Source organism: Pygocentrus nattereri, chromosome 28, assembly GCF_015220715.1.
Source record: "Pygocentrus nattereri isolate fPygNat1 chromosome 28, fPygNat1.pri, whole genome shotgun sequence".
In the NCBI taxonomy this organism is placed as follows: Eukaryota; Metazoa; Chordata; class Actinopteri; order Characiformes; family Serrasalmidae; genus Pygocentrus; species Pygocentrus nattereri.
In genome coordinates, this window is record NC_051238.1 from 20,208,921 (window position 1) to 20,234,121 (window position 25,201).

The 25,201-nt window shown below is 39.0% G+C and overlaps 2 protein-coding genes across 6 annotated transcripts; both read left to right on the forward strand.

Moving 5' to 3' along the window:
- Positions 1 to 917: 917 nt before the first annotated feature.
- On the forward strand, positions 918 to 13,018 carry LOC119262665. Of its 5 annotated transcripts, none has more exons than XM_037535736.1 (16): positions 918 to 938; positions 2,200 to 2,308; positions 2,836 to 2,998; positions 3,125 to 3,317; positions 3,735 to 3,830; positions 4,154 to 4,261; positions 4,889 to 4,996; positions 5,624 to 5,731; positions 6,360 to 6,467; positions 7,096 to 7,203; positions 7,831 to 7,938; positions 8,565 to 8,672; positions 9,300 to 9,407; positions 10,038 to 10,139; positions 10,645 to 10,713; positions 11,010 to 13,018. In XM_037535736.1, the coding sequence occupies exons 2-16, from the start codon at positions 2,206 to 2,208 to the stop codon at positions 12,486 to 12,488; spliced, it is 3,069 nt and encodes a 1,022-aa protein (XP_037391633.1). In that variant the 5' UTR covers positions 918 to 938; positions 2,200 to 2,205; the 3' UTR covers positions 12,489 to 13,018. The 5 variants fall into 5 exon arrangements, with proteins under 5 accessions (XP_037391633.1, XP_037391632.1, XP_037391635.1 ...); XM_037535735.1 differs by lacking the exon at positions 918 to 938 and adding an exon at positions 1,187 to 1,265; XM_037535738.1 differs by lacking the exons at positions 918 to 938; positions 8,565 to 8,672; positions 9,300 to 9,407 and adding an exon at positions 1,187 to 1,265.
- LOC119262666 lies at positions 12,591 to 16,599 on the forward strand. Its single transcript, XM_037535740.1, has 4 exons — positions 12,591 to 13,018; positions 13,105 to 13,179; positions 13,786 to 13,923; positions 16,282 to 16,599. The coding sequence occupies exons 1-4, from the start codon at positions 12,610 to 12,612 to the stop codon at positions 16,497 to 16,499; spliced, it is 840 nt and encodes a 279-aa protein (XP_037391637.1). The 5' UTR covers positions 12,591 to 12,609; the 3' UTR covers positions 16,500 to 16,599.
- Positions 16,600 to 25,201: the final 8,602 nt, after the last annotated feature.

Genomic DNA, 25,201 nt, shown 5'->3' on the forward strand with positions numbered 1-25,201 from the left:
ACTACTGTAACTGTGAGATCTCAGTTAGTCAGGATGGGTAAGAACACCTCCAGCACCACCACACTGAGCACCAGTGCCCCTCAAGGCTGTGTGTTTAGTCCACTCTACTGATGGCAAAGTACAGCTCAAATCTCATCATCAAGTTTGCTGATGACATGACTGTGGTGGGTCTGATCAGCAAAAATGACAAGTCAGCATACAGAGAGGAGGTGCAGTGGCTAACGGACTGGTGTGGAACCAACAACCTGTCTCTGAATGTGGACAAAACTAAGGTGATGGTTTGGGAATTGCTCCACCTCGGATTGCAAGACCCTACCGTGTATAGTGAGGACAGCTGGGAAAATCATCGGGGTCTCTCTCCCCTCCATCATGGACATCTACATCACACGTTGTATCCGGAAAGCCACCAGCATTGTGGACGACCCCATCCATCCCTCACAGGGACGCTTTGCATTGTGCTTCGTGGTGTAAAGCTTGGATGCAGCTGCTCGGCCATGGAAACCCATTCCATGAAGCTCTCTACGCTGTTCTTGAGCTGATCTGAAGGCCACATGAAGTTTGGAGGTCTGTAGTGATTGACTCTGCAGAAAGTCGGTGACCTCTGTGCACTATGCCCCTCAGCATCCGCTGACCGCTCTGTCATTTTACATGGCCGACCACTTCGTGGCTGAGTTGCTGTCGTTCCCAATCGCTTCCACTTTGTTATAATCCCACTGACAGTGGACTGTGGAATATTTAGTAGTGATGAAATTTCACAACTGGACTTGCTGCACAGGTGGCGTCCGATCACGGCACCACGCTGGAATTCTCTGAGCTCCTGAGAGCGACCCATTCTTTCACTAATGTCTGTAGAAGCAGTCTGCAGGCCTAGGGGCTCGGCTTTACACACCTGCGGTCATGGAAGTGACTGGAACACCTCAATTCAATGATTTGCAAAGGTGACTGAATACTTTTGGCAATATAGTGTGTGTGTATGTATGTATGTATGTATGTATATAAACACACAATTATACATTTACATTTTAGTGACTTTAAGTGAATTCATAGAATACACATAAAACCACAGATTTTGACCTAGAGTGCTTTATAGAGAAATGTAATACAATTAACTTTCTTTTTATCTGCGCGTTACGTTGGCAGACTTTTAATTTGAAGCCACGTGTACCTTCATCATTAACACAGCTGGCATTAAGCTGTACATTCAGCAGATAGAAGTGATTTAAAGCCCAGAGGTCAGCAGGCAGGGAGGCGTTGAGAGGTGTTCAGTAAGTGTCCAATGTTTCTGTGAAATGTACCGAACCGAACCCGGCAGAGTTTTGCGTGTTATGGAGAAACACGTTCATAAACCTTTCTCGTGGTAAGAATCGTGCCCTGGCTAAAGTGGGCTGAAGATGGCTTCCGTTTCGCCAACGTCTAGTTCGAATTTTGCCGTTCCACCTTAAGCGGTGCAGCAATTACATTATGGCGCCTCAGTTCTTATAACATTAACTGCCGCTTCATTTAAGGTGGAGCGGGCCAGTTCGAAACACAAGCCAGTTCCAACCTCGCGGTTAAGCTCTTAATCCCTTCCATTCCCGGCAGCCGCGGCTGAAGTGGTTTGTGCCCTACGACGTTAAAACAACATATTTCGGCGTTGGAGCATCAGCAAGTAACAAAACCGAAGGGAAAAAGTCAAAGCACTGAAAGCTAAACCGAGCTAAACCAAAGTGAGAGCATTGGGCCAGCTATTTAACTGAGCTCGAGGTCTTAGGCTACTACTTTTTACTGCACAGACCAGGTTGACTTTGCAGCCCAATTTCATGGTGTCATTCACTTTACTAGGTTGTTAAAAACAAACAAACAAATAAAACATCTTGATTATAGTTTATTTCACAGCTATATTTTATATAGATATTGGCCCTGAGTGATTTAACACTGGGCATGGTAAACCAGAAGCTGGATTATACAAACCTGTTTTTACACTGAACTCTACCACATTCCCATTTTTGTTTTATATTTGAGTTTCATATGTTACTCAAAGGCTTTTCAGAGGTGGTGGCCTGAAAAAATGAGAAATCTTGAAAGTATGCAGTTCCTTTGCTGTTGAAGTATCTGGGTATAAGAAATAAATTTTAAAAATCATATATAGGTAATCATTGTAAAGTTCTCAATCCTTAATTAAATCCATTGATAACTAACTTGTGAAATATTTCCCTGCAGTTTGAAATGCCACCCCGTATCAGTCCCCTTAAGGATGCAATTCAGCACGTTGTTTCAAAGACAGACAAAACATGCAGACTAGAGGTGAAATACATCAATGCAGTGAAAGGTAAGGTGGTGTCTGATAGATTTATTAGTTAGTAATTATTAATCTAACACTGGTTGGGTGATATACCAGTTCATGTGGTTTACCAGGTGAAACTCTTTTTAAGGTATTAGTTTTGTCATTACTTTTATACCAGTGTGCATGTAAATGCAGATAACACAACATACAAACAGTGCAGACCTCACTGACTCCCTCACCTCTTGTGTAGTGAGCTGCAGTAAAAGTCAGTCCTTTGTGGTAGCCATTAATGTAAATATACTAAACTGTGATATACACCAAAAGCATCAGTAATCTTAATTATACCATGATATAAATTGTTGCCCATACCGCCCATATGAGCATCTGATGCAAACCTTCAGGGTACATTAAATAGGCACTATATTGCTGTCTATCTCAAATGAGCGACCATCTGTTGAGGTCAATTTTTGTGTTTTTTTTTTGTGGTTCATATTACCATAGACAAATGAATAATGGTAGAATAGAGAAAAGTTTTCCTGTTTTGTTGAAAATGTTTTTGTTGTGTTTTACAGGACGTGGTGTATTTGCAAAGGGTTCAATTTGCAAAGGAGATTTTGTTGTTGAATATAGAGGAGATATGATAAATGATGCAGAATCCCAGAGAAGAAGAAAACTTTACCACCCGTCATGTGCTGCATTTATGTTTGCGTTTAAGTGGAGAGGGAAAACATGGTGGTAAGATTTCAAGTTGTTCCTAAACTACACTCCTTATACTGAACTATACTACGCTAAACTAAGTGATACTCTAATTTTGGTGTAATATATTGTGTAAGCCCTTTTTTATGTTTCCATCTTTATAAGTATTGATGCCGCTAGAGAAGATGGATCATTTGGACGGCTAGTTAATGACGAACACCAACATCCAAACTGTAGGATGAAAAAAATTGACGTGAATGGAAAACCCCACCTTTGTTTGTTTGCCTTGAATGACATCAAAGAAGGAGAAGAAGTAACTTATGACTATGGAGGTGAAGATTGCCCGTGGAGAACAAAGGTATGTTGCACAGTACACAGTAAACAGAACGGCTATCAGTGTTTCAGAATGTATTAAATAACCTTGTGCTTGAATTATAGTTTGAATAAATTAGAAATATGTTTGTCTCTATTACTTTGAGAAAAAAATCTGCATAACAAAATACCAATCAAAATACCAATTATTTTAGATTAGTGAGTGTGTTTACATGCACTTAATAATCTGATAACTGCAGAATAACAGACTGTGTCAGTAACTGATTCACTTTGTGTACATTTAATAATCTGATAATTGCAGAAAATCAGATTGTGTCAGTATCTAATTCAATGTGTTTACATAGTCTTGAATAATCAGATAATGGTGAAACTCTGGATCTGCATGAGTTAGACAGGAATCGGATTTCTGCTTTATAACTAATTCTTATTAAAAATGTTGCAGGTGGGTGAAGAAACAGCTAATGATGCAAATGTAGAGAACTCCAACCATCCCTTCCATTTAAAGACTGGGGATGAACATAATGTGAAAACTCAGCAGGTATAATAACAATTTTAAATCAAATGTTTAATTGCATACAGATTATGTAAAACAGTGTGGTTGGTTAGTGTAGTGGTTAACACCTCTGCCTTCTATGCTGTAGACTAGGGTTCAGTCCCCGCCTGGGTAAACACCCTACACTATACCAATAAGAGTCCTTGGGCAAGACTTCTAACACTGCCTTCGCCTACTTGTGTAAAATGATCAAATGGGTTAGGGTTAGGGTTGAATTTTAAGTCGCTCTGGATAAGAGCATCAGCCAAATGCCATAAATGTAAATGTAAACAGAAACAGAAGCATATCACTAAAAACTGCCTTTATAGATAAGCAGCATACAAGCTGATACTATGGCGGCATGCAACTTCGGACGGACCCTCCTCTCAAAGTCTCAGATGGATGATGCTACTGGTCCAACCAACACTACTCAACAGGTACGTTCATGTTCATAGCTTCAATTTGACCTCTACAGTCTTTCTTTGTCAAGTTTTTTTAGTTTTATTATTTTAAGCATCGAAAAGGAGGAAGAAATTTATTTAGACTATGATCTAGTGTGAGGCAGTAGACCCAAACACAATTTAATGTTGTATGTCCAGTAGCTTAGTGGTAGTGGGACAGGTAGAGCAGATTTGAACTTTCACAGGGATTTTTATCTTGGTTAATTATCACTCTATTCTGGACGCTCACGATGTCCCCACAACACACCTTCAGTCAGTGTGTGAGCAGAAGGTGTGTTTGAATGGATCGAAACAGCGTTTGAAAACTTGGATAAAAACTGGTCCCCACAAGTAACTTTAGCATAGAGTGTGAAAGGTGCCCATAAAACCTGTTTAGGGTGTGTAAAGGTGGTCAGAGCTTGGCTGGGCAGAAAGAAATTTTTTATGATTTTACTTTTTTTTTCTCTGAAGTCTGGTGTATGTTGCCATGCATCTCCTCTAAGAGATTTTGTCTGAAGAAGTAGTTAGTCTTTTTGTCTGTCATACAGCATTTTCATCAGATTGATTTTTGTTTCTATATTTTAGTTTTCTAAAATAGTGTCTTTATGAAATATGCATTTACAGATAAGCAGCGTTACAGATAATGCTATGGTAGCGCACGACTCCCGTCCTTCCCACCTTTCAAAGACTCAGATGGATGATGCTACTGGTCCAACCAACACTACTCAACAGGTACATTCATGATCATAGCTTCAATTTGACCTCTACAGTCTTTCTTTGTCAAGTTTTTTTAGTTTTGTTATTTTTAGCACCTAAAAGGAGGAAGAAATTCATTTTGACTGTGATCTAGTGTGAGTCAGTAGACCCGAACACAGTTTAATGATGTGCATACAGTAGCTTAGTGGTAGTGGGACAGGTAGAGCAGATTTGAGCTTTCACAGGGATTTTTATCTTGGTTAATTATCACTCTATTCTGGACGCTCACGATGTCCCCACAACACACCTTCAGTCAGTGTGTGAGCAGAAGGTGTGTTTGAATGGATCGAAACAGCGTTTGAAAACTTGGATAAAAACTGGTCCCCACAAGGAACTTTTGCATAGAGTGTGAAAGGTGCCCATAAAACCTGTTTAGGGTGTGTAAAGGTGGTCAGAGCTTGGCTGGGCAGAAAGAAATTTTTTATTATTTTACTTTTTTTTTCTCTGAAGTCTGGTGTATGTTGCCATGCATCTCCTCTAAGAGATTTTGTCTGAAGAGGCAGTCAGTGTTTTTGTCTGTCATACAGTATTTTCATCAGATTGACCTTTTTTCCTATGTTTTAGTTTTCTAAAATAGTGTCTTTATGAAATATCCATTTACAGATAAGCAGCATTACAGATAATGCTATGGTAGCGCACGACTCCCGTCCTTCCCTCCTGTCAAAGACTCAAATGGATGATGCTACTGGTCCAACCAACACTACTCAACAGGTACGTTCATGTTCATAGCTCCGTATAGAGTTTTACAGTCTTTCTTTGTCACGGTTTTTTTAGTTTTGTTATTTTTAGCACCTAAAAGGAGGAAGAAATTTATTTAGACTGTTATCTAGTGTGAGTCAGTAGACCCGAACACAGTTTAATGATGTGCTTACAGTAGCTTAGTGGTAGTGGGACAGGTAGAGCAGATTTGAACTTTCACAGGGATTTTTATCTTGGTTAATTATCACTCTATTCTGGACGCTCACGATGTCCCCACAACACACCTTCAGTCAGTGTGTGAGCAGAAGGTGTGTTTGAATGGATCGAAACAGCGTTTGAAAACTTGGATAAAAACTGGTCCCCACAAGTAACTTTAGCATAGAGTGTGAAAGGTGCCCATAAAACCTGTTTAGGGTGTGTAAAGATGGTCAGAGCTTGGCTGGGCAGAAAGAAATTTTTTATGATTTGACTTTTTTTTTCTCTGAAGTCTGGTGTATGTTGCCATGCATCTCCTCTAAGAGATTTTGTCTGAAGAAGTAGTTAGTCTTTTTGTCTGTCATACAGCATTTTCATCAGATTGATTTTTGTTTCTATATTTTAGTTTTCTAAAATAGTGTCTTTATGAAATATGCATTTACAGACAAGCAGCGTTACAGATAATGCTATGGTAGCGCACGACTCCCGTCCTTCCCGCCTTTCAAAGTCTCAGATGGATGATGCTACTGGTCCAACCAACACTACTCAACAGGTACGTTCATGTTCATAGCTTCAATTTGACCTCTACAGTCTTTCTTTGTCAAGTTTTTTTAGTTTTGTTATTTTAAGCATTGAAAAGGAGGAAGAAATTTATTTAGACTGTGATCTAGTGTGAGTCAGTAAACCCGAACACAGTTTAATGATGTGCATACAGTAGCTTAGTGGTAGTGGGACAGGTAGAGCAGATTTGAACTTTCACAGGGATTTTTATCTTGGTTAATTATCACTCTATTCTGGACGCTCACGATGTCCCCACAACACACCTTCAGTCAGTGTGTGAGCAGAAGGTGTGTTTGAATGGATCGAAACAGCGTTTGAAAACTTGGATAAAAACTGGTCCCCACAAGGAACTTTTGCATAGAGTGTGAAAGGTGCCCATAAAACCTGTTTAGGGTGTGTAAAGATGGTCAGAGCTTGGCTGGGCAGAAAGAAATTTTTTATGATTTGACTTTTTTTTTTCTCTGAAGTCTGGTGTATGTTGCCATGCATCTCCTCTAAGAGATTTTGTCTGAAGAAGTAGTTAGTCTTTTTGTCTGTCATACAGCATTTTCATCAGATTGATTTTTGTTTCTATATTTTAGTTTTCTAAAATAGTGTCTTTATGAAATATGCATTTACAGACAAGCAGCGTTACAGATAATGCTATGGTAGCGCACGACTCCCGTCCTTCCCGCCTTTCAAAGTCTCAGATGGATGATGCTACTGGTCCAACCAACACTACTCAACAGGTACATTCATGTTCATAGCTTCAATTTGACCTCTACAGTCTTTCTTTGTCAAGTTTTTTTAGTTTTGTTATTTTAAGCATCGAAAAGGAGGAAGAAATTTATTTAGACTGTGATCTAGTGTGAGTCAGTAAACCCGAACACAGTTTAATGATGTGCATACAGTAGCTTAGTGGTAGTGGGACAGGTAGAGCAGATTTGAACTTTCACAGGGATTTTTATCTTGGTTAATTATCGCTCTATTCTGGACGCTCACGATGTCCCCACAACACACCTTCAGTCAGTGTGTGAGCAGAAGGTGTGTTTGAATGGATCGAAACAGCGTTTGAAAACTTGGATAAAAACTGATCCCCACAAGTAACTTTAGCATAGAGTGTGAAAGGTGCCCATAAAACCTGTTTAGGGTGTGTAAAGGTGGTCAGAGCTTGGCTGGGCAGAAAGAAATTTTTTATGATTTGACTTTTTTTTTCTCTGAAGTCTGGTGTATGTTGCCATGCATCTCCTCTAAGAGATTTTGTCTGAAGAAGTAGTTAGTCTTTTTGTCTGTCATACAGCATTTTCATCAGATTGATTTTTGTTTCTATATTTTAGTTTTCTAAAATAGTGTCTTTATGAAATATCCATTTACAGACAAGCAGCGTTACAGATAATGCTATGGTAGCGCACGACTCCCGTCCTTCCCGCCTTTCAAAGTCTCAGATGGATGATGCTACTGGTCCAACCAACACTACTCAACAGGTACATTCATGTTCATAGCTTCAATTTGACCTCTACAGTCTTTCTTTGTCAAGTTTTTTTAGTTTTGTTATTTTAAGCATCGAAAAGGAGGAAGACATTTATTTAGACTGTGATCTAGTGTGAGTCAGTAAACCCGAACACAGTTTAATGATGTGCATACAGTAGCTTAGTGGTAGTGGGACAGGTAGAGCAGATTTGAACTTTCACAGGGATTTTTATCTTGGTTAATTATCACTCTATTCTGGACGCTCACGACGTCCCCACAACACACCTTCAGTCAGTGTGTGAGCAGAAGGTGTGTTTGAATGGATCGAAACAGCGTTTGAAAACTTGGATAAAAACTGGTCCCCACAAGGAACTTTAGCATAGAGTGTGAAAGGTGCCCAAAAACCTGTTTAGGGTGTGTAAAGATGGTCAGAGCTTGGCTGGGCAGAAAGAAATTTTTTATGATTTTACTTTTTTTTTCTCTGAAGTCTGGTGTATGTTGCCATGCATCTCCTCTAAGAGATTTTGTCTGAAGAGGCAGTCAGTGTTTTTGTCTGTCATACAGTATTTTCATCAGATTGACCTTTTTTCCTATGTTTTAGTTTTCTAAAATAGTGTCTTTATGAAATATGCATTTACAGATAAGCAGCGTTACAGATAATGCTATGGTAGCGCACGACTCCCGTCCTTCCCACCTTTCAAAGACTCAGATGGATGATGCTACTGGTCCAACCAGCACTACTCAACAGGTACATTCATGATCATAGCTTCAATTTGACCTCTACAGTCTTTCTTTGTCAAGTTTTTTTAGTTTTGTTATTTTTAGCACCTAAAAGGAGGAAGAAATTCATTTTGACTGTGATCTAGTGTGAGTCAGTAAACCCGAACACAGTTTAATGATGTGCATACAGTAGCTTAGTGGTAGTGGGACATGTAGAGCAGATTTGAGCTTTCACAGGGATTTTTATCTTGGTTAATTATCACTCTATTCTGGACGCTCACGATGTCCCCACAACACACCTTCAGTCAGTGTGTGAGCAGAAGGTGTGTTTGAATGGATCGAAACAGCGTTTGAAAACTTGGATAAAAACTGGTCCCCACAAGGAACTTTTGCATAGAGTGTGAAAGGTGCCCATAAAACCTGTTTAGGGTGTGTAAAGGTGGTCAGAGCTTGGCTGGGCAGAAAGAAATTTTTTATGATTTGACTTTTTTTTTCTCTGAAGTCTGGTGTATGTTGCCATGCATCTCCTCTAAGAGATTTTGTCTGAAGAGGCAGTCAGTGTTTTTGTCTGTCATACAGTATTTTCATCAGATTGACCTTTTTTCCTATGTTTTAGTTTTCTAAAATAGTGTCTTTATGAAATATCCATTTACAGATAAGCAGCATTACAGATAATGCTATGGTAGCGCACGACTCCCGTCCTTCCCTCCTGTCAAAGACTCAAATGGATGATGCTACTGGTCCAACCAACACTACTCAACAGGTACGTTCATGTTCATAGCTCCGTATAGAGTTTTACAGTCTTTCTTTGTCACGGTTTTTTTAGTTTTGTTATTTTTAGCACCTAAAAGGAGGAAGACATTTATTTAGACTGTTATCTAGTGTGAGTCAGTAAACCCGAACACAGTTTAATGATGTGCATACAGTAGCTTAGTGGTAGTGGGACAGGTAGAGCAGATTTGAACTTTCACAGGGATTTTTATCTTGGTTAATTATCACTCTATTCTGGACGCTCACGATGTCCCCACAACACACCTTCAGTCAGTGTGTGAGCAGAAGGTGTGTTTGAATGGATCGAAACAGCGTTTGAAAACTTGGATAAAAACTGGTCCCCACAAGGAACTTTAGCATAGAGTGTGAAAGGTGCCCACAAAGCCTCTTATATTTTTGGTGTGTAAAGGGTAGACAGGTCTTGGCTTGACATAAAGAAATTCTTTGTTTTACTTTTTTTTCTCTGAAGTCTGGTGTATGTTGCCATGCATCTCATTGTAGAGATTTTGTCTGAAGAAGTAATAAGTCTTTTTTCATGTCACGCAGCATTTTCATCAGATTTTTTTTTTTTCTATATTTTCATTTTCTAAAATAGCATTTAATATGAAATTTCCATTTACAGACATGCTGCATTAAAGTTAATACTATGGCGGCGTGCAACTCCCATCCTTGTCTCCTGTCAGAGATGGATGATGCTACTGGTCCAGCCAACACTCCTCAACAGGTACTGTAGATTGAATTCTCCAGTCTGTCCTTGTCACTTTTTTGTTGTTTTGTTATTTTAAGCATCTAAAAGGAAAAAGGCATTTAATTGTAACTGTGATCTAGTTTGAGTCAGTATACCTGCGCACAGCTTAATGTTATGAGTGGTATTGGAACTTTTCCAGCAGATTTGAACTTTCACAGGGATTTTTATCTTGGTTAATTGTCATTCTATTCTGGACACTCACGACGTCCCCGCAACACACCTTCAGTCAGAGTGTGAGCAGATAGTGTGTTTGAAAAATTGGACTGGTTCCCACAAGGAACTTTAGCATATAGTGTGAAATATTCTCAGAAAGGTTATTTTGTTTAACATGTATGAATGCAGAGCTTGATTGGACAAGAAGAAATATTCTGTTATGAATTTGATGTTTTTCTTTGTTCATTTTTTTTCAAGTAATATGTGTGTATGTGTCTCTCCAAATAATGGTGTTAAATGTTATTTATTTTGTTTGTTTCATTAACAGATTGTGACATGTTTTGAAAACAAAAATGAAGTTTTTGTACCAAGACTGAGACGGACTAAGAGTGTCATAGTAAGTTTTCAATTAAGTGGCAAAACGAAGATCTGAGGTTGTATTTACAACTTCAAACAACAACCTTTTTCATGATCAGTTATTCAGTGTGTTGAATTATTCATTGATAAATCATTTGGTCTGTAAAATACCAACAAACAGTGAAAATCCATGCAGTACTTTTTTTTGTACAAGAAGTAAAAAATCAACCCTTATACAATTGTCAGAATAGTTGCTGATTTACTTGTCAATTTACTGATAAACTGTTTAACTAATTGTTGCAGATTTACAGATTTCTCATTATTTTTGTTTTTTAGATAAAAGACACAGATCTTGAAAATTCTGATGAACTGTATGATTCTACATCAGAGGGTGAAGATGATTCTACACCAGACAGTTCAGATAATTACATTCCAGATACTACTTCTGAAAGGGACAGTGATGATAGCCTTAAACCAAAATATAAGTCTCATGATGATTTACTGGATGTCTATGGCTCAGTGAGTTCCCCTGTCTGTGACTCCACAACTTCAGACAAAATGATCTCTGATAGGCACAGACTTACATCTGAAGTGTCTGGATCAGATGAAGAACCATGTTCAAGTCAGAATGTAAATGACAGCATTGTTGTTGGTGCATGCACAAAAAAAGGTGGGAAGAGAGTGTACAACAAGAGACAGTATTGCTTGTATTGCTGTATCCCTTATGCTAAGATGGCAAGGCATCTTGAACATGCACACCAAGATAAATCTGATGTGGCTAAAGCTTTAAGCTTTCCAAAGGGTTCCAAGGAGAGAAAAACCCATCTAAACTACATTCGCAACCGAGGAAACTATGCTCACAATGCTGCTGTCATGGAGTCAGGAAAGGGAAAACTAGTGCCATTTAAACGTCCACCTAAAGAAGTGCAAGGAAATGACTTCATGCACTGTGCATACTGTCAAGGACTTTTTACAAGAAGGGTGCTATGGCGACATGTGCGCAGTTGTAGACTTCGACCTGGATCGGTTGCCCCCAAACCAGGAAAGAACCGTGTTCAGTCCATGTGTACATACACAGGGCCTGTACCTTCAACTATTAGTAAACAACTGTGGGGAGTAATCAGTGCCATGAATCCTGACCCAATTACAGATATAGTAAAAAATGACCAAGTCATTATTGATGTTGGGCAGCACTTGTTAAACAAAGGTGGAACATCAGCCAAAAATCAACAGTCTGTGCGAGAGAAGATGCGAGAAATGGGAAGGCTGATTCGCAATGCTAGAAAAGTCACCACCTTAAAAAAAATGGAAGACCTCATAAATCCAAAGAAGTACATGGAGACTGTCAAAGCTGTCAAGTTGACATGTGGGTATGACAGTGAAACAAATAAGTTTTTGATTCCATCACTAGCAAACAAACTTGGGAATACCCTGGTTAAAGTAAGCAAACTCTTAAAAGCTCAGGGATTAATCTCAAACAATGACAAACTTGTGAAGAATGCCAGTGAGTTTCAGGATGTTCATCAGGAAAAGTGGAATGAACTGATCTCGGCTACAGCTTTGAGGAACATCAGGGAAGCAAAGTGGAATGTGCCTACTGTCATGCCCTTTACCGAAGATGTCCAAAAAATGCATGCATATCTCACTCAAGTGCAAGATGAGTGGTACAATTCACTCTCTGAAAGTCCCTCTACAAAGGCCTGGATGGAGCTGGCAAAGGTGTGTCTGGCCCAGATCATACTTTTTAACCGGCGCAGGGAAGGAGAGGTGGCAAGCATGCCCTTATCTGCAATATTCATCAAGAGACACTTCTGACCCACATGTGGATGTGGACTGGGCGCTCTCTGAAGTGGAAAAAAAACTCTGCAGACACTTCTCAAGGATTGTTATTAGAGGAAAACGCGGTCGCCCGGTTCCAATTCTTCTGACTCCAAAAATGCTGGGTGCGTTAGAACTCCTTGTTAAGCAGAGAGAGGCTTGTGGGGTTCTAAAGGACAATGGTTATATGTTTGCAAGACCAGAAGCTATGACACATTTCCGAGGTTCAGACTGCATTCGTGGCTTTGCAAAGGCATGTGGTGCAAGGTGCCCCGAGTCGCTAACATCTACCAGACTGCGAAAGCATGCTGCAACCCTTTCAACAGTCCTGAACATGACAGATACAGAGATGGATCAGCTTGCCAATTTTCTTGGACATGATATAAGAATCCATCGTGAGTTCTATCGACTACCTGAGAAGACGCTGCAGCTCGCCAAGATCAGCAAAGTTCTAATGGCACTGGAGCAAGGAAGATTAGCAGAGTTTCATGGCAAGAACTTGGATGAAATTGGGATAGATCCAGATGGTGAGTTATTTGACTTTCATTTGTTTATTCTCTATTCCTTTTTGTTTAATCACATTGTTAAGCTATACTTTGTATATGTCTCACAGAAAAAATTCTGGACAGTGATGAAGACACGAGTGCACAGGAGGAAAAGCGTTCATCATCAACATCTACTGTTGATGGTATGTTTTGTCAGTAAATTACTGTTGAAACAGTATATTTTGCCTCTATCGTGATAAACTTAATTTCTTGCTTTTTATTGTAAGTCCCAACACATAGGAGTTTCAGCTATTATTATATAGTTATTTAGCTAACTAATGGATAATGACAATGATTTGTTGTCATTATAGTGTAATATAGTTTGTCAAATGTGCATATCTTTAGGATATGGAATGACTGTAAAAAAAACAAAAAAAACAAAAACAGTGATGTAAAAAAAAATCAAACATAATTAATGGGATACTTAAATCAAACCTACTGTAATTCCATGACAGTCATACTTTCATGGTTAGGTCTGTTTTTTGTCTAAACACTTTTAGCTGTCTAGACTACCCAGGTAAACTGAGTGAACTTGAGCCGGTTGGCACTTTTTGTCGTGGCTTTTTATTGTACACTGATTATAATAAAAAGAAGATGAATATACTTATAAAATTTATGCTTTAATTGCACAATTATGCTTTAATGGTTTAATGCACTTAAATGCACTAACTATAACTCAAACATCCTTAATGTATTGTCAGCATTCTGAGGCATTTTGAAATTATTCGATTATGAATTAATTTCTATAGAGCCATCAGCAGAAGAGTCACTTTCTCCCACCAAGAAGAATGAAATGCCGCCACCACCACCACCTAAGAAATACAAACGACTATCAGATGAAGATGAGACACCTTCAAGATTCGGTGCTATGAGGCATTCTTCCAAAGGTAATCTCTTTACACATTTTTATTTTGTATGTTAGAGACATACTGTCAGTGTATGAATTAAACTAGAAAATGCTGTGGCAGCCACATGGGAATATAAAAAGACTGCCCACCTTTGAATCACTGACCACCTGACATCTGCTTGTAATTTTATTGGTGCATCAATACCATTTTTTTCCAGACTTAGCAAAAGTACATGTTTCTTAGTACTTGCCAATACTGATTTTGCCATACAACACCATAACCTCCTTAGAATTGTTTAGTTCTTAGAGAGAATGACTGCATGTGCATCTGAGTTTATGTCTGGTGGGAATCTGCCAAGGAGGAACGCTTAAGGTTACAGACGGATTTTGGTCTGACTCTCATGGAGTCTGCAACTTTTCTCTGTGAGAGCAGAACCTCCTTCACTGCCAGCTGGTGTCATTTGTTCATTTGTGCAGCAGTGCACACTTGGCTTATGCCACAAGGTATCAGCTGGTATTGGATTTTGATAACAGTAAATTTTTTTGAGGTCAAGTACAAGTTAATGAGCATGGTATCGGCTGGTACAATGTTATTGATTATATTATTGTGTTATTGATGCATCCCCAGTAATTTTGTCACTGAAAAATTAAAAATCTGTGCTATTTAAATTTTTGTTACTTTTCTCTGTAAAGGCTAAAAAATGAGCAGTACAGCAATTTACAGATTTCACAAACTGTTGCTCACTCATTAAACCAATCATTAACACAGTAACAGAGGGAGTTCTTTAACCAGGTACACTATATTGCCAAAAGTATTCAGTCACCAATCCAATCATTGAATTCAGGTGTTCCAGTCACTTCCATGGCCACAGGTGTATAAAGCCGAGCCCCTAGGCCTGCAGACTGCTTCTACAGACATTAGTGAAAGAATGGGTCGCTCTCAGGAGCTCAGTGAATTCCAGTGTGGTACCGTGATCGGACGGTATGTGCAGCAAGTCCAGTCGTAAAATTTGCTCACTGCTAAATATTCCACAGTCAACTGTCAGTGATATTATAACTAACCGGAAGTGACTGGGAACGACAGCAACTTAGCCACGAAGTGGTCGGCCACGTAAAATTACAGAGCAGGGTCAGCGGATGCTGAGGTGCGTAGTGCTCCGATGGACGAGTCTGGGTTTGGCAGTTGCCAGGACAACAGTGCTTGTCTGGCTGCATTGTGCCAAGTGTAAAGTTTGGTGGAGGGGGGATCATGGTGTGGGGTTGTTTTTCAGGAGTTGGGCTTGGCCCCTCAGTTCCAGGGAAAGGAACTCTTAATGCTTCAGCACCAAGAGATTTCATGCTTCCAACTTTGTGGGAACAGTTTTGAGGACGGCCCCAGTGCACAAAGCAAGGTCCCTAAAGACATGGATGAGCAAGTTTGTTGTGGAAGAACCTGACTGGCCTGCACAGAGTCCTGACGTCAACCTGATAGAACACCTTTGGGATGAAGTAGAGCGGAGACTGCGAGCCAGGCCTTCTCGTCCAACATCAGTGTCTGACCTCACAAATGTGCTTCTGGAAGAACGGGGACCTGTCAGAAATTCCCATAAACACCCTCCTAACCCTTGTGGAAAGCCTTCCCAGAAGAGTTGAAGCTGTTATAGCTGCAAAGGGTGGGCCGAGATCATATTAAACCCTATGGATTCAGAATGGGCTGTAACTCAAGTTCATATGCATGTGAAGGCAGATGACCAAATGCTTTTGGCAATATAGTGTATTTATGTGCTCACCAATTTCTGGGCAAAAGCATTCACCTACTTAATAAAATCCATACTAAGTCAGCTAATGCTGTTTTTGTTTTTTATTGTTTCCCTTTTAAGATGTTTCCATAAATACCTTTATGGTTTGAACACTTTGCTGCCGAATTGTTGTGCCCAACTGCTTTAAGTGGTTCTGTTCTGTATGCACATGGATCTCAAGATCACAGTGCTCAGAAATCCATCTGTAGTTGTTGGTGGGGTTACTTGAATCATTGGTAGAGTCTTCTAGGTGCTTGAAATGGGACTCGTAACAGTAACTGTTCTAATACTTAAAATATTAGCAATAACTAGCCCCTATACCAACTGCCAGTGCTGGATGTTCACAGAGGCTCGAGCAGTTTAATGAGTGGATGGATGCATAGTATTACTTGTACTTGCAGTATTACTTATACTGTAAAAGCAACACAACATGAAGTAACTTTAATATCACCTGAAATCATTTTTAACAAAGCTAAAGTTGATACTGTACTGTGCTGTAGCACTGTATTTTAGAGGCTTACATATGTACTGATATAGGATTAAAACTTCAGATCAGAATTCCAGCTCAGAATCTTCCTTATCCTTTCAATTACAGATTTGTTTTTTCTGACCGCTTTCAGGTAAAGCTACCCAGAAGAAGAAAAGACCCTGGAAGCAGACAGAGGTGCAGGCGGTGGAAAGGCACATGAATCGATTCATAACAGCTTGCACTGTACCAGCAAAGAGTGACTGTGAGAGGTGCTTAAGGGCTGAACCAGAAGCTCTTAAAAACCGGGACTGGCAGAACCTGAAGTTCTATGTTTACAATCGCATTACGGCCTACAAAAAGAAACTGTAGCATACATAATGTGAAGATTACCAACTCTACGGTATGGTCATTTTTGTTTCTCATATTTCAGCAAAAAGGTGGAGCTTATTTCCTGTTGTTTTAAAAGCATTTCCACATTTTGTTATTTTGTTCTGAAGTGAAAAAAAATAGCAAAAAATGCTAAATGTTTATTGGCAAATGTTTTTAGAAAAGAATCATTTGCACCAATCAGGCATAACATTCTGACCACCTCCTCGTTTCTACACTCACTGTCCACTTTATCAGCTCCACTGACCGTATAGTTCCACTCTGTAGTTCTACAGTTACAGACTGTAGTCCATCTGTTTCTCTGATACTCTGTTACCCTGTTCTTCAGTGGTCAGGACCCCCATGGACCCTCACAGAGCAGGTACTGTTTGGGTGGTGGATCATTCTCAGCACTGCAGTAACACTGACCTGCTATGTGAGGGTAGATGGCGTCCTGACCCCTGAAGAACAGGGTAAAAGGGGGTAACAGAGTATCAGAGAAACAGATGGACTGCAGCTATACAGTAAGTGGAGCTGATATAATAGACAATGAGTGTAGAAACAAGGACATGTGGTCATGTTATGTCTAAAGATTTTATTTGTTTTTTTTTCTTTTTGTATGCGGAACGCCTTTGAAAAAAGTTGGGCAAAAAGTGAAATTGAACTTATTAAAATTTTAATTCTGCAATTTAGATGTGTGTAATGTCTTCAATGAGCTTCAGGTTCAATTAGTAGATAGCAATAATAGTTGTATTACAGTGATAAACAGTAGCAAACTATGACTCAAACTTCGGCTCTCTGACCCCCCTTCCCACATCTGAAGAAAAAAAAAAAACAGTCTCGTTTACGGTGTCCTCTCCAAAAGTGCTGCAAAAGTTAAGAAACAAAAATTAAAATGATAGTTCAGCTTCAGAATTGCAACGAGCAAATAGCACAGAGAGGATTATCACCTGAACTAAACAGCTAATTTCTTAAGCAGTGTGCATCATACAAGTTCTGTGTGCACTCCAGAGGAATATGGAAATGATGGGCTGGAATTCAAAATGCCTGACAGTCACGACCTTATACCACACAAAACCAACATTTCATACAAGCGTTCACATCACAACAGCACGCACACAGCCGAGCAGATTGACAAAGGGGCTTCTTTAATTTGACACTTCAAATTCCAATACAAACTGAATAGGCTTGCTGATTTTTTTGCTCTGATTTGTATTTGTTTAGATGTTGCTTGCCAGAAGATGATCAGATAAAATTAGAACTGCTCAATTTTAAAGCATACAGGAGGTCCTCGGGTTACGTCAGTCCCGAGTTACAATGTTTCGTGGTTACGACACGTCTCCCATTTACTGTATAAAGCCTTGTTTTGACTTAAGTGGTTTTGCGTCGTAAACGTCGTAACGCGAACTTCGTGTTTGGTGTGCGCAGCGAAAGAATACACGGTTACGCGGCTCAGGACCGAGGAGGACGGCGTCACCCCAGTCGCATTGTACGCCATTTTAGTTTTGATAAGTGCTTACAGTATGTTATTTACGTACAGTATGTACGTATGTTCCGACTTACACCGAAAATCGGTTTACGACGCGACATAGGAATGGATCAACGTCGTAAGTCGAGGACCCCCTGTATTTAGAATATCTTAGGTCCTCTCTGAGGGTGTAGAGGGCCATGACAGTTCCCCTTTAGTGATAAGAAGTGTGAGGTGAACAGGTAGTAGTTAGCTGATGTTGGGTGGTTGAGTGGTTAAAAATATATTTGAAAAAAATGAGTTATGACTGTATGAGAATTAAAGAAAGAGTAGCTCTAACAGTGAAAAGCAGAAGGGATTAAAGGTTTGAGTTGTTGTCCATCCATCCATTTTCCAAGCCACTTCTCTGTCATGGTCGCGTTTTTGTATGATATAAAATATTCAGACATTAATAACTGCACTTTCAGTGCTTTGTGTGTGAATAGAAATATACTTTCACTGCTTCATCTGTTAATATTCACTTTAATCACACTGATATTCCTATCAAAACTAGGAATATCAGTCATTCAAACATAAATTCTGCTGTTATGAAGATGGACAACATGCACAGCACTAGTTGTTATAGGTATGTGTAATGCTTTGCATCACTAGCACCATTTGCAGGCCTCATGCTACTTACCTACATTGTGAACAGCTAAGCTATATTTTAGAACTTGAGCTGTTATTGGTGTACTACTGCTGTCTTTTAATTCTTAGCTATAGATTAAACCTTTTTTTAACAAATGCAATTTTGGAGTATTTACTTTATTTAAATTAATGTAATTTTTCATTAGTAATACACTTATGTTTTTTTTGAGGTCCCCACAAATCAAATGGGAATTTGTGTGAATTATGCAAATAATATGTAAATTTTGTCCCCATCAGCCATGTTCACTAGATTTTTCATAAGTCCCCATATAGCATGGGGAAAACATTACTTCATCGTTTCGGATGTTTTAAGTCGTGTATAGGCTTAGAATGATGCGGTTAGTGTTCCTGATTTTTTTCAAATGTCTAGGACCTTTAGAAAGGGTGGTCCCCGCAAATGATGGTCAGAAAGTTGGTCCCCATCCAACATGGAAACCAGTATGTGTGTGTGTGTGTGTGTGTGTGTATATATATATATATATATAGAGGTATATATATATATATATATATATATATATATATATATATATATATATATATATATATATATATATATATATATACACACACACACACACACATATATATATATATATATTGGTATATAGGTACATGAAATGCAGCATAAATTGCATGTCGTTTTTACCAAATGTCGTCTTAAACTGAACATCTATACAAAACTAATAGAAAAACACTGTGCTGTGTGCCACATTCAATGTCTCGAGGTATAACCAGACAGCAAGAGGACTGCGGACTACTGTTGGCACATTAATGGCAAAGTTGGTGGCCCACTGGTGACTGCCACCCATGGTGCCCTGGCTTTTTTGTTTTTCTGGGTGGTGCACTAGTGGTAATGCAGAAAATGCCACTTTTTCTCCACTGATTTTCTGTATGCATTGCTTCAATTGCTTGTTAACACAAATAGCTAATCAGCCAATCACATGGCTGCAACTCAGTGCATTTAGGCATGTAGAGGTGGTCAAGACAACTTGCTGAAGTGCAGACCGAGCATCAGAACGGGGAAGAAAGGGGATTTAAGTGACTTTGAACGTGGTGTGGTTGTTGGTGCCAGACGGGCTGGTCTGAGTATTTCAGAAACTGCTGATCTACTGGGATTTTCACACACAACCATCTCTAGGGTTTACAGAGAACGATCCAAAAAAGAGGAAATATCCAGTGAGCGGTCAGTTGTGTGGACGAAAATGCCTTGTTGATGTGAGAGGTCAGAGGAGAATGGGCAGACTGGTTCCAGATGATAGAAAGGCAACAGGAACTCAAATAACCAACCAGAATCTCTGAGAAATTCTTCCAGGACCTTGTTGAAAGTGAGGCATGAAGAATTAAGGCAGCTCTGAAGTCAAAAGGGGGTCCAACCTTTTACTAGCAAGGTGTGCCTAATAAAATGGCCGGTGAGTGTATGTACTATAAACTTCAAGATAACTAAATACAGAAACGGTCATGTAGATTTAAATTTCTTTCTAAGAACATTTCCTTTCCTTTTACAGATTCACTTTGGGAGTGTCCCTTCTGTGAGGTAGGGTGACCAGATAGCCCTGTTTTCTGGGGACAGTGCCCATTTTTGGTGGCCTGTCCCTGGTTAGATCTGTGATTTAAAAACATAGACGGTCCTAAGAAAGACCTGGCAGCAGAGCGGAGGGGCAGGCTCACATTGTGCTTGCTACCATGTGATCTACAAATAGTGATTCTTTTAAACTGTCGCTTTTCCAGCCGTGCCTATATGACATGTGGTACATGTTGATAGCAGCCATCTCAGTCTCTCCAGAGCTGCAGCTACAGCCCAGGGATGTGTTTATTCTCTGGCCATTGGGCTATATCCATAGGCCTTTTTCACTGCCAACATATTTAAAATGAATATGAATTATAGGCTCATACAACCACTGAATCTTTTGTAATAAACATATTACTACCTCATGTCTACCTAAACCACTAGACGTAATGACTTTTGAAGCACTTTTTACTTTGCAACTGTATTTCTAAATGGTGACAAGTGACTCATGAGGGGGGAAGCTGGAAATCTTTAATAGGACTATTCTAATTTATTTCTATGCATGCTGACCATTTTCTTTATTTAGTGCTCCATAGTTTATCATAGCCTCACTCTTCACGATCAGCTACTGTACGATTTCCTGACATCGTTTGCAAAGTTACAGCCAGCTTTCACCACAGCTTGTGGTGGTCAAAATACATGAAGATGGAACTATTCCCCCTTTATTATTATATAGATAAAACATTGGAAACTTTTAAAGATAATTTAACCGAACTGGAAATTCTTTAACATAAACACTGAACAACGAATAAACAAAGCCATGCTTTTAAAACAAGTTAATTAGCTAAGAGATGTTAATCTTTCTAAGCAAACAGGGGTTTCTTTATCTGTATCTGTCAGTTAAATGTTGAATGCCAACCTTTTCTAAAGCAGTTCAAGAACAGCTTCCCTTAACTATTCAACTTGGAGAGTTTACCTTAATTAACTTATGTTTTTTTTCCAAAATGTACATTTAAAAAACTAGTAAGGCCATACATGCAGGATAATAATCTGGGTGGTCCAAGGGTGGCAGTCAGTGGGGTGCTGAACTTACCAGGCCACCGGACTGATGTATGCTTCCTATCTGGGAATTTACATATCACCATCTCAACTGTTGAAGGTTTTCTTCTCCTTTCAGTAGGCCAAGTCAAATGAACTACTCAAGCTCCACCCACAAGCACACTGAGATTTGTACTGGAAACTCAAGTATATAGTGAGTTAAAACAAAGCGCACCGCACTCTCTCATCAGGTTGAATGGAACTCTTGCTAGTGTTACAGAAAACATAAATTAGGTACCAAAATGTTAAGTTAGTGACCTGATTGTTTGCTTTTGTTATAACCTAAACGGTTAAATGAAATCTTATTCTACTTTCGAATACACGAACAAAACAACTCCTAAGCCGCTTCTCCCTCTGGGTCGCGGGAGGCGCTGTAGCCCACAAAATAATATTAATTAAAAGTCCTTTTAAATAATGTAAAATCAGAATTACACAATCTAGATCACTATGAACTACAGTATGTGTACAAACAACCTGCTCTTCCGGAATATTTTCCAAAATCAAGAGTACTTTTAGAGATTTTGCCTCCTTTGCTGCAGTAAAAGCCTCTACCCGTCTGAGAAGGCTTTACAAAATAGGGGCTCTAGGGACACCAGGGGCTCTGTTTTTGTGCCTATTTATACCACCTACTTAAATATAAATAGGTTTCCTCTCTCACACTACATAAATGCATTTGATTTTGCATGCTGATTTAGTCATTTTTCTATAACAAATACAGTAAGTACAAAAAAACAACTCGGCTGTAGCTACTAAACGGCACTGTTTTTTACCCATTAAGCATTGAATATGATTTTATATTAAGCAAAGAACATCAGAGGCAGTGTGCACTCACAAATGGTAATTTGTGATAACACATTAACAGCTTCTTAACTAACAAGGATTAAAACAGGCAATAACAGGTTTAACTGGCTATCCAGAATAGATGCAGGTATGAAATGAATTTAATGGCTATCCAAGATCAAAAACAGTCAAAAATTTGACTACCCTGGTTATCTAGTATCAATATAGTCATGAATTGGATTCTCTCTCTATCCAGGATCAATAGAGTCATTAACTGGACTAACTGCCTATCCAGGATCAGTACAGTCATGACCTGGATTAAGCGGTATTCCAAGATCAATCATTTGACTACCTGTTATCCAGAATCAATAGTCATGAGTTGGATTACCTGTCTATTCAGGATCAATACAGTCATAAATAACTGGATTACCTGACTATCCAAAAACAATACAGTCATTGACTGGATCATGACAGTTCATGACTGTATTGACTCTCCTATTAATCTACTCATCAATTAGATTAATTGGCAATCCATGATCAATACCACTAGTAATAGGATTAATGGCCATTCAGGGTAAATACAGTCATAAATGTCACTAATTGACTATTCAGCATCAATACGGTCAACAAAAAGATCAATTTCTCTCTCACAGTCATTAATTACCTGTTCAGGATCAGCCGCTATTGGCCACTCAGGGACAAGCAGCTTATCTGCTGTGCAAGGTATTACTAACACCCCGCCACCAAGAAGGATAAGTGGGTTAGAAAATGTTTGTGTGTATTTGTTAAATATAACCCAACTATCTAGATGCCGGTTAGCAATTTTGCTTGGTAAGATAACAGGCCAGACTGTGTGAGAGACTCAGCATCATCTATCCACACTATCTGCCAATGTCCCATTTGTTTTATCTTAATGCCGTCCAGTATGGAAATAACTGAAATAATGTATTTGTGGAGTTCTCTGTTGTTCTGCATGAGCAGGAGGCACTTGCAGGAATTTGAAAAACAAATGAAGATGAACAAGATGAAGACTGATTGTCACAAATCAGTGACTGGACAATAGAAGTGTTTATCCACGAAAGGAAAATGAATGATGCAGATTCAAATCATGCAGATTTGATTACATTCAGCCATAAGAGCACAAGTGAGATTAGGTACTGATGTTGGATGATTTGCTCTAGATCACAAACTCTCTAGCCCATCCCAAAGGTATGGGATGGTGTTCCGTTACTCTAGGGAATGCATTTCTACCGTTCCATAGCCCAATACTGGGGGACACCACACCGCTGTAGCTGAGTTCTGGTATTGGACATGGTGCCCTTATGCTCATATGCTGCTACTCCAGTTTTTCCTATTCAATACAAACCTTTTTTGTGCAACTGAACCCCCTGTGTCAGCAAAGGTTGCACCTTGAGGAACTGAATTAATTTGCTATTTAGAAAGGTGTGTGAATACCTTTGGATATGTAGTGTAACAAGCAGCACAACAGTGAAACCTTTGTGCCCATGCTGCCTAGACTACACAGAGGTGGAAGTCAACACATATTCTATACTAAACTAGTCAGATAAGATGTAATTAACAGCATCAGGACTGCTAAACACTGATGAATTAAGTAAGAATGCAGTAACATCTATGGTGTCTGATATGTCCATAGCTTCACAGTCTCTTAAGTGTACTACAGGTCAGAATGAGGATAGTGTTGAGGAAGATCACATGAAAGATAGCAAATAAATAATGCTAGCAGTTCCATTCAAGTCAGATTACCACACTGGCAGTGGCTGTCAAAAGGCAGTCGTAAAGGAGCAGCAGGCCTTGATGGCACAGGCTTGTGCAGAAAAAGGCCAAATGTCTGTAATGAGGTTCTCCATGACGATGTTCTGATACGCTTTTGTTGTAGCAGACAATCAACAGTGATTTATTCCATAGGTCACATACCATCCTTACATGCTTCAAAGTAAAACAGCAGCATTCTGGCATGGTACATAAAAGCCTAATTGTTTTCAAGTAAGCGAATCACCAGTGGAAAATTATTCAGCCTCCCACATGTACTGAGATACTATGAAGCCATCAGTGTTTCTCTGTGTTCTAGATGCCAGTAATAGACAGCAGGAAAAAAAGTGCGTTTTGTGGACTGCGTACATTTATCTACTTTGTTGGTTTAAAAAAGTTGCATCACTGTTCTTCATTTTCTTCTTATTCTACTGAAAAAAATTGCAGTGCTACTCCTCCTACAGTTTTCAAGCCAGAACCACAAAACCCATCAGCTACTGCATCTGAATAGGTTGCTTGTGTTTTTCCTTTTTATTTTATTACTCTGGGACAAACAGAACAGTGTTCATTCACATCATCAGCACAACAACACCCAACAGCCACCAAGCAAGCACCTATCAACAAGCTGGAACACCGTAGCAACCTCGAAGCGACAGGATAGCAAATCCTAAGAATTACTGTGTATCCTTCTACCAAAGTGGTTCAAAGTTAGAGTTGAACACACAATTCAGGCTTTTAACCAACTTGGGCTTAGAAGAAAACTCTTTTGCTTTGGATAACCTTATACCCAAATTATGTTAAAATATTTTTTTTTATTATTCATGGAATGTTCAACTTGTTTGTCACTAACAAAAAAAAAACACAACACCACTGACACTTTAGTAAATGTTTCAACTGGGACAATTTCTGTAGTGGAAAGTTTAGCTAATTTTGAGCATGACTCTAAAATGCAAGCCAGTACATGGCTAGGCAACACAGCTTACAGTTATTCAAGCATAAAACCATCATATTTTTCATTTTAACACAGTTAAAGTGCACAAACTGCACAAAATGTGTGTTTTGGTAGTGACAATTCTTAATGTACACCGATTTTTTCAGGCTTTGGGACACATTTACCTGAAAACAATGGGATCTAACTGCTCCTGGACAAAGACTCTGTTTTGGTAGTGACATGAAAAATTTTTTGAAACCTTTTTTTACTTAATTTTTTACATTTATGATCAATTAAATTTTTTAACTTTACTGAACAAAAATTTTAAGTATTATTTTCAGAAGTTGAAATTTGGAGACAGTCACCTCCCAATAGAAAGTACCCTATAAATGATGATCTTGTATAAATTTAGATTTCTGTCCCTTGTTTTAAACAAGTCATAATACAATCCTTGTAAGTTATGA

Excerpts from the sequence above, each read along its gene's own strand:
- LOC119262665 (XM_037535736.1), top strand. The coding sequence starts at position 2,206 with ATGCCACCCCGTATCAGTCCCCTTAAGGATGCAATTCAGCACGTTGTT. Across the intron at positions 3,318-3,734 it reads ATTGCCCGTGGAGAACAAAG|GTGGGTGAAGAAACAGCTAA; the intron begins GTATGTTGCACA and ends AAAATGTTGCAG. Across the intron at positions 4,262-4,888 it reads CAACCAACACTACTCAACAG|ATAAGCAGCGTTACAGATAA; the intron begins GTACGTTCATGT and ends ATGCATTTACAG.
- LOC119262666 (XM_037535740.1), top strand. The coding sequence starts at position 12,610 with ATGCTGGGTGCGTTAGAACTCCTTGTTAAGCAGAGAGAGGCTTGTGGG. Across the intron at positions 13,019-13,104 it reads AATTGGGATAGATCCAGATG|AAAAAATTCTGGACAGTGAT; the intron begins GTGAGTTATTTG and ends TATGTCTCACAG. Across the intron at positions 13,180-13,785 it reads ATCAACATCTACTGTTGATG|AGCCATCAGCAGAAGAGTCA; the intron begins GTATGTTTTGTC and ends TAATTTCTATAG.